Raw genomic sequence first — 9,570 nt, 5'->3', positions numbered from 1 at the left:
GCGCACTGCACGCGGCGACGGTCCGCGAGCGTCTTCAGCCGGCGCAGTCCGGCCCGTCGGGGCTCGGCCGGCCGGACGCGCCGCCAGGGGGCGCGCCCGCCCGCCGGGACTGTCCCCGGACCGGGGCGGAGGACTGTTCCCGGACCGGGGCGGAGAGGAGGACAGGGTGGAAGACCGCCTCGGGACAGGCGCACGCCGCCGCCGCCGCGACATGCGGGCAGAGGGGGACAAGGCAAGGGACCGTCCCGGGACGGATAAGGAAAGGAGGACGAGGTGAGACACCATTCCGGGATTCCGGGACGCCTTAATCGTCCCGGGACGGATGGGGGATTATACATGGCGTGGTACAAGCAGTGGAACATGCCAAGACTGACCGGGTCTGCGCTGGGACCGGGATAGGCGAGGGACTGCGCCAGGGCAGACGAGAAACTATACTGAACAGGCGAAGGGTGGGCTCGGACGGACGGTGGGACACGTGTGGCACAGCGAGATACTACGTTGGAACACTCGAGGACCGTACTGGGCACGGCGGACTAGCTCCATCGGATGACGAAGGACTGTGCTGGCACAGAAGAGGATCCCGCTGGGACAGGCAGTGGACGCACATGACCTGACCTACCTAGACCATGACCTAGACGCACATGGTCTAATTTGATTAGAGGACTTCATGAGCTGGGCGAATTCATGGGCACTCTTGTGAAATGGGCAACAGTCCGAGTTGGACGTAGTTAAAAAAAACAAACATTACCGGGTGACACGTTTACACGCATGGGTTCACGTATAGGTACGTACACATTCAAGCATACGTTTACAAAATGTCGAGGATTTACTTCAAGAAATACCGTACAGTGTTACTGTTTGTGCTTTTTTCAATCGTGACTAGTTCCATTCCATTTACTTCCACAAGCATCAACGCAAATGGGAGCGTGTGAGCGGCTGAGTGTGTGCTTTTACAAAACGTTTGCATAATTAAGATCTACAACGTGCTGGGGAAGTGCAAGCAGGTAGGTAATGGGTGGTTACTAATGTATGTTTGATGGGTGGGTAATGGGCGGTTATTTGATCAGAAATGGGTAGCGGGTCGCTACCTCCATTGGCAGCGAATGGAGAGGAAAACAAAATTACACCTGTGAAGATCCCTTGCTGAGACGCTCGACTTGCAGGTGTTCACGCTAGGTCGAACGAGCGACCAAAGTGGTGCAAATAAATGAAGGCGCTTGGATAGCTGATAAGTCATTCCTGGGCCAACTCAGAAAGCTCTAATGAACGTCTAAATGTCCATGTCTAAGTGTTTATGTCTAAATGTCTATGTCTAAATGTCTTTGCCTAAATGTCTATGTCTAAATGTGTATTTCTAAATGCCCATGTGTCCATGTCCATATGTCTATGTACAGATGCCTCTCTGGATATCTGTGTCTTAATGTGTATGCGTAGATGTCTGTCTTAATGTTTATGTACAAATGTCTGTCTAAATTTAAGTCTCTAAATATCTTCATGTGAATGTCTGGATGTCTAACCCCGGTGGATCGTGACAATAAACTGTCTATATTGCGAGATACACTCCCCACAGTACATACTTCGGGCGGTTCATCGCCGGTCCGTCCGTTTGCAAACAAACCCTGGCACCGCCATCATAATGCCGGGTCTGAAACTCATACTACGTGTTGATTCTGCTTCAGCGAAGACAATTCCGACTCAGTCTAAGAGCCGCACAGCGCAAGATTCAGTCCACTCAAATCCGGAATCGATCCGCTGCCAACGGCGCAGGATATTAGCCGTTCTAAGTGCATCTTAAAATCTTAATGATGCATTTATTTTGATGATACAGTTGCATATGACCGTGCTCCATTCGGTGCTGACATAAGTTCACATTCCATGCCTATTGGCTGGTGCCTCTATTGTAGTTGATTCAACTCCGTTCCCGTCCCAAATATGTTTTCGGAGGAGTCGGCTCCACTCTGAGACAACGAACGCTTAGATAACTCATAAGTTGATTCGAACTCCGCCCTAAGCCGATACAAACTTGTCAGAGACGGCAAGGTTTGGCTCGTACTTGCGAGAAATGACGCCAAGTATCATCCCATTGAGCCAGGGGCACGGTAACTCCGCGGGGGGGGGGGAGGTCAGAAGGCGGGAAGTTAAGCCCCCTCCAGCTTCCTGAAAATTTAGTCTTGCCAAACAATTAACATTGGCTATGGACTCTGACTGCAGATAAATAACAAAATGTTATCACCCCCATTCCCAACATAACCGGATCTCCCTTACCCTTGCATTATTGCAGGGGCCATGAAAATATTGCCGCAATATTACCAACTCAGCCGCCGACCCGGCACCATCGGTACGCATCCATGATAGACTGCCGGCACCGCAGCAAGAAAATCTTGCATGCGTCATAAGAACATTCACTTCATCCGGACATAAGCAAAGCATCGCGACCAGAAAGTGTGAAACTCAGCGCTCGGTGAGGTATTGGTGACAAGTAAGAAATGCTTGTACGTTGTCAATCAACACACCTTAATGTACGACAGAAAGCTGGCTTGAGTGCTGCTCAGTTGGTATCTTGATTCACCAGACCGGCGTAAAACGGAAACTTTGTTCTCTAATGTTATCACCTCTAGTCGCACATCGCTGCCGTCACATAGCGCCCTTTTTCGATGTCAAGAAAGGATCCACTGTCACGTTTGAGACGTCGATGCACAGAATGGATCCTCAGCAATCACAAACCTGTGGCGACAAACGTCACCGACCTTTCCTGATAAACATCAAAGCTTCAGCGTTTGCTCAGCTGTGGGATGGATGCTGCCTTGTTCAGTTAGCGATGACCAAGTAAGCAGGCGCCGACGCATCTTACTAGCCGACGCAGACTTGATCACTGCCTTCAGTGAAAGGGTTAGGTGTAATACGATGAGGCATGTCAGTACAGAACAAATGGCCGTCTAGAATTTTGAAGGGCTGAGCAATCCATAACATGCTCCGCTGTCACGACTTCTGCGTGATGCACTGGGATCCCGGGAAACATGCAAAGATAGGATCTACCACACAAAACAAAGTGGAAAAGTATGTCTAGGAAGCATCGCATGCCGTTTTGGCGAAATGCCCGGTGTCGTGCTCGTGTAAGCCAGCTGTATATTTTAAATTTCAGCCAAAACGAGGCATTGATGCGCCCGCTGCAGCACATGGTCCACATTCGTGCAGACAGACACCAGTCCGGTTAGTGGAAATATCAATGAACAGTTGCCAGGCATCTTATCGCTGAACCACCATGTCAGATTAGGAGAATGTACGTGGTTGCGAGCTGTCAAACTTCATGACATGCATGCAGTCTTATCGGCGGTCATCTTCAAAGGGGGAGGTAGGTAGAAGTAACAGTTCTGGTGTCGACCAGAGATTGATGAGGAGAGCGGAAGACGGCCCACGCTCAAAGAGCAGTCCATTCAGCTTCTAGGAATATTACTAGCGTGAGAACAAGGATCACGATTATGATTATTGCAATTGTTACGAACTTGAGAACATTCGCCCACAAGCGTGGATACTCGCACGCCGCCAGTGCCGTCTTAGTTCCTGATGATTCACGACGGACCAGCAATATTTCTCCCTCCAGGGCCCGGACCACTGAGGAGGGACTCGGGCTTCCCCGGCTCGTAACGCACTCCTCGACCGTCACCAGGCGCGACGATGCGGCTCAGACGAAACCGGCGGGACTAGTGCTGATGAGCTCCAGCTGGGGCGGGGTGACTGGCTCGACAAAACGCCTCGGCACAACAGCTGTCGCCACTCCTCACTCGAGAATACCGTTGAGGTCCAGGCGTTATACCAATTTTCAGTTTGATGTCTCGATGCTGTCGCAGGCAGCTTCTAACCAAACCAGGTCGTGACTGAGCCAGAGCGCCTGTTCTTTGTGTTGTGCGCCCTAAACAGGCCAGATAGTGGCTGTCGCCGGGCTAAATCACAAACTGCCAACGGTTTTCCTTATTTGTACAATCTTTATTTGTATGGGGTTCAATGTGTTGCAAGAGCACGACCTGTTAGTTATACAAAACCTGTCGCTGTTAAAAACGTATTGTCAAAACGTCGTCCATTGACAACTTCCCACACCATGTCCAACGCACCAACCCTGCTATTGGTTCAATATCACAAGGCATCCGCAAGCGGCCTGAAAAACGTGGAAGATCACTGTCAGAAACTCGACAATACAGTCACATCATTTGCCCACAAGTTTGGCATCTGCAACCACTCCACTGCATCCAAAGCACAGCTAAGCCACCCTCCCACCGCAGCTCTAACGATGCGGAGCCACAAAGCGTGCTTCCGCGTGCCCAAGAGCTTTGTGGCTCCGCTCCACATTTGCTCCTGGCCGACGACCAAACAGCGGCGCGGGTGGCGCGGCTCAGCGGTCACCGCCACAACTGCCAGTTGGGACCGAGGCCGCGCGTTAGCGGGAGCCCTGCCGGCAGATGGCCTCGGCAAACTCGAGGACGGTGCGCGTGGGCCGACCGCTCATGCCTTTGCTCAGGTACGGCACATCGGTGGTGTTCTCCATGGTGCCAGCGATGTCCACGTGCAGCCAGGGCAAATCCTCGGCCACAAACTCCTGCGGGGAGGGATGGTGATGAGCGGAGGCGACTGATGGGCTCCAAGCAAACACATTCGAGGTGAGGAGCACTGGATACGCTGAGCAAAACGCCTGATCTACACTTGTTGCTAAGCAAAACAAACTGCAATACATAACAGTTTCATGTGTGCTGTTCGAAAACTTAAACGCATGGTTCCAATCATGAGCTCGAAAAACTCGACGCTCTCACACCCCAAAGTAACTAGCAAACAAACTCAAGTCATTTCATCCCCGTCCCCCTCCGCCGTCCTCCCTCCCCCCACCCGCGGGGCCGACCAGACCTGAAGGAAGGCGGCCGCCGTGCAGGCGCCGCCCCCGGTCGCCGAGCCGATGTTGTTCAGGTCGGCCAGCCTGCACTCTGCCGGCAGGAGGACGGCGCTCAGCAGGGGCCGCCTGAGCGGCGGCGGGGACGGCGCCTGACCCCGGGGAAAGGGCACACCGGGGAGAGGCCAGTCTCACCCGCAGGAAGGCGGCGGCCGTACAGGAGCCGCCGGCCGGTGCCGAGGAGCTCAGGTTGTTGAGGTCGGCCAGCCGCCCGCCTGCGCACACCGCCACCCAGCGCTCAGCAGGGTGCACCACGACCAGTGGCATCTGTTACTTTGCTCACTTGAAAGCCGACAACCTTTTTGATTACCTGCACTGCTTTACAACCACCCGTCAAACTTGTCATGAATGTCCATGCCAATATGTGGCCCTTCAGAAAAAAATATAACAGAATAACTCACATTGGTCACCACGTGCTAAGTCCGTCTTCGTGGCATCAGCGCCCGTCATACTTACATAGTCTGTATCTGTACTTACAATATGCACCCGTTTCTGGTACCAGTACAAGCTTATCTAAGACATTCTTAAATGAGCAAAAGGCGAAGATGCCATGGTGCAACGCCCTCTAGTTTCCCAAATAGCTTCGTAAAAGCCTGCGCGGGCCAGTTCCCTTCCTGGCTGCTCATGACAAGCACTTATAAGAACCGCACATATTGAGGATCAAGCAGGACGAAACAGTTCAGCAATACACCAGACCTGCGGCTGCTGCAGCGAGTTAGAATACATGTCTTACTTGGCAGACGGCTCATCTTCCTAGCCTCCCAAACATGCAGGCATCGAAAAAGGGTTGCGAGGTAAGCAACGCAGAGGCTTCCACACCCGTGGCCTCCGTAAGAAGCACTTACGTGCTATCGTCTGATCCTCGGAGAGTCCCTGCCTCTCAACCTCCATGCTTAGTCCGTCCGTGAACCAGTAACAACGGGGGAGACAAAGCAAACAGAGCCTCACGCACGAAACACGCGCCCGTGCGGTGCGTGTGGCCACGTGCTTCCCGTTCGGAACGGGACCCGACGCCCGAGACGGACCATCACCCGTCACCGACTCTGTGTAGCGTTGTCAGGACGACGCGCGCCCCATTGACCCGACCCGGGGCTAGCGCCACTCACCCTTCATCGACTTGGTGTAGTGTTTCCAGAGGGGCATGCGCCAGACGCGGTCGCCCGTGTTGGTGCCGGCCGCGCGCAGCTGGTGCCACGCGGCGGTCGAGTTGGTGAACACGCCGACGGCCGCCGAGCCCAGCGCCACAGAGATGGCGCCTGTTGGCAAGAGCACAGCGTCCAGTTAGATATTACGGGACGGCCATTTCACCCACATATCCGACAGATAATACAGCACGTAACTTCAGGTGCCGACACCGACTGCTTCCTGTCAGGAGCGAGCTTTACTTCGACGTCAGAATGGGGCGATTTTCAAGATGTGGATGTGCGTGCTTGTGCGTGACATCGTGTTCACTGGACAGCGCACTACGAACAGCAGCACAGCAAATATGCATGAGCATTGCCAGGTACCAAAGGTATTCTCATTCTCGAGACAAACGTGCCATCACGGAAGACCCTTGAATACACCTTAGTTCAACACCATGCGTCACCTCAAAAAGCACAATCAAGGCCGGGCGCGTCACCCTGCCGCCACGCGCCACGACTACCGCCATTCGCGGCGGACCCCATCCGTCCGGCGGGGGCTCAGACCCGTCTCCGCCACCGGCCCCGCCACCGGCGGCGGCCTCTCACCGGTGAGGGTGGCCATGTTGAGCACGGCGCGCGGCCGGCACTCCTGCGCGTAGCAGAGAGCGTCTGCCAGGATCAGCCGCCCCTCGGCGTCCGTGTTGTCCACCTGGCGGCACCGCGGCGACCGAGGTCAGGTCGCACCGCAGCGACCGAGGTTAGGGTAGTACCGCACTACTGTGGCCGGGTGCAAAGGACCGGACAAACGCACGTGGGAGGCACTGAGGATCCGCCGCAGATACACCAGATGCGGTACAACGGCACGGACTTGCTTGAACACGACACCCTCTGTTTCCCGCTGAGCCAAAACACTGCGCTGTTAGCATCTCTAGCTCTCCATGTGTACCGACGGCTGCATCTCCGTCGACAACAGAATACTTCGTTTATGGCCCCAGAATCAGAGCGCACGGTTCCAGGACACAAACGTGGACCACACCGCCAGACTGGCACGTCACGTACCACACTCTCAAGTAATACGTGGCTCATGCGAGGCTGACATGACCGACTCTCGGGATGCAATCACTTTGCACGTGTTACAACATACAGCAGCCGCTAAACCACACGGCATCAATGCCAGCAGATCACTGTCCAGGCTGCCTCCGACCAGACCCAACAGCTGGGAACCCAGCCAGCCGGCCGGCCAGCCGTGCGCGCCCGCCGCACCTGCACGGTCTTGCCGTTCATGGCGGTGACGACGTCGCCGGGCTTGGTGGCGCGGCTGCCCGGCATGTTCTCGCAGAGGGGTATGAAGGCGCGCAGGTTGGCCGCCAGCCCGAGCCGCGCCGCCGCGTACAGCACGCCCACCGTGCAGGCGGCGCCGCCCATGTCCGCCCGCATCGTGTCCATGTTCTTGGCCGGCTTCAGCGAGATGCCACCCGAGTCGAACGTCACGCCCTTGCCTGGCGACGAGTGAGGCGGTGACGGGCGGAGGAAAGGCAAGGCGGTCGCGATGTGCAGTTGTGCAAAACAATGCTCGTGCAGTAAAGACAATTTACGAGCGTTTCGGTGAGAATTTCGCACATGGTTGCTGCCGGCCCAAAATTGAACAGAAACCTAGCCTTTGTTTGACCACAGTCCTAAACGCTTCCACCAAAATCGGAGCCACGCAACACATCGGCTGCCGTTGGACACCCCACATTTCAGCCACTCTGCTATTCCTGCCCACCCTTCCCGGCACTCGGACGCGATCCTTCAATCGTCGGCCACAGCAACAGTAAGACAGCACCTCTTTGTCCTCCGACCAGCGTCCCATCGCCGGACGAGAGTCTCGTTCCAGGGCGGGAGCCCCCTCGCCGGGCGGGAGCCCTCTCGCCGGGCGGGAGCCCCCTCGCCGGGCGACAGTCCCCTCGCCGGGCGACAGTCCCCTCGCCGGGCGGGAGCCCTCTCGCCGGGCGGGAGTCCCCTCGCCGGGCGGGGAATCCCTATCGCCTCACCGACGACGGCGAGCGGCGCAGCGTCGGCGCCGGCGCCGCTGTAGCTCAGCTCCAGGAAGCGCGGCGGCTCGGCCGATCCGCGCGACACGCTAAGGAAGGCGCCCATGCCTCGCTGACGGATCCAGGCCTCGTCCCGCACCACCACCTCCACCGGCAGCGAAGACATGGCCTCCGAGACACGCTGCCGATGGGAGGGATCACACTGCAGACCGCGCAGCCGGGCACGGGTCGGAACCCACATCCATCCCTCCGTGTGCAATAAAGCAAAGAACAGACACTTCGGCTGTTTTAAATATTTTATGGAATGAGCATTGGCATTGGCAATCTACATTGAGATAATTCAATGCTACGCTAACTTCATTTTCCTGTTGCCATGCATAGAAGTCACACATCGCACGTAAAGGAGCTTCCCAAACAGCTGACAAGGTGGTCCAGCTGTATTTCGCCACGCCACTCCAACTAAAAATCGCCACTCCAACCGAAAACCCAATCTAAATCTCCAACGCACAAGTCCGCGCCACTGCATCCGAAGAGCGTTACTCCCGACCTCACAGATCCGCTGAGTCACACCTGACCGACACGACAAAATGCTGACCTCACAGAAGAGCGTGGGAGTCAGGTAGTTGGCTGGGGCTTCCATCAGTGTCCTCGCCAGGTTCTGTCCGGAAGCCTTCAGGGCACCACGGCGCCAAAGCTCACTGACAAAACAAAAGCAGGAGTACTGAACCGATCGCTTTCAAGCCACAGTCGCGTAACCACACCCGTCAAAATCGCCTACACCGAGGTAGCATAGGCTACGCCAACCACACAAGCCCCAAATGCAACACGCAACCATGACATCTAATACAACAAACCACGAGTACGCTGGACGGGGTGCGGCCCTGTCACTGTCAGCAGACGGCCTGGCGGGCGGGCCGGCGGACCCCCGGCGCGGTCGGCAAGGAGCGCCCACCTGTCGCCGCCGGCACAGCTGAGCTGCACCGGCCGCTGACGGTCGGCCTCGGCCTTCAGCTCGTCGTACGACCAGAGCGCCAGGTGCGCGCCCTCGGCGCTCGCTTCCGCGTGCTCGGTCGGCTCCACCGTCACGTGACTGCACTGGACGTCACGCAGGGCCGTCACGCCGCCTGTCGACGTCATATGGCTGCGGCTTACGTAACACACGGCTCACATGTGGTTATGGCCCACGCATCATAGGGCTTGCATGCTGTCTGCCAATGCTACGCACCGCATGGCTGCAGCTGACACCCTGCAGAGCTGACACAATCACATACACGCACACACACACGCACACACACGTACACACACACGCACACGTCAGTGTCAGTGTCAGACGCCGTCACCGCCAAACGACGACGGTGGCGCCCGAAGAGCACCGGTTCAGTGTCGTGAGACAGCCGACAGGTGTACACCATGGACGGTGCACTCACTGGCGACGGCGTGGCGGACGTTCTCGCGGCCTTGGTGGACGTTCTCAGCG

General features: G+C 56.4%; 1 protein-coding gene across 1 annotated transcript; it reads right to left on the bottom strand.

Moving 5' to 3' along the window:
* Positions 1-3,962: 3,962 nt before the first annotated feature.
* LOC119098558 (cytosol aminopeptidase) lies at positions 3,963-9,570 on the bottom strand (the record flags this gene model as incomplete). Its single annotated transcript, XM_037221522.1, is given in 9 exon segments — positions 3,963-4,591; positions 4,894-4,970; positions 6,043-6,192; positions 6,667-6,769; positions 7,324-7,559; positions 8,094-8,274; positions 8,689-8,791; positions 9,046-9,217; positions 9,521-9,570. Coding segments are annotated over 9 exon segments (1,231 nt in total), but the record flags the coding sequence as incomplete, so codon positions are not given.

This window comes from Pollicipes pollicipes, unplaced genomic scaffold (assembly GCF_011947565.3).
Source record: "Pollicipes pollicipes isolate AB1234 unplaced genomic scaffold, Ppol_2.1 Scaffold_4740;HRSCAF=5597_pilon_pilon_pilon, whole genome shotgun sequence".
In the NCBI taxonomy this organism is placed as follows: Eukaryota; Metazoa; Arthropoda; class Thecostraca; order Pollicipedomorpha; family Pollicipedidae; genus Pollicipes; species Pollicipes pollicipes.
Note: the sequence above shows the minus strand (reverse complement) of the source record. Positions and strands in the feature narration are given on the sequence as shown.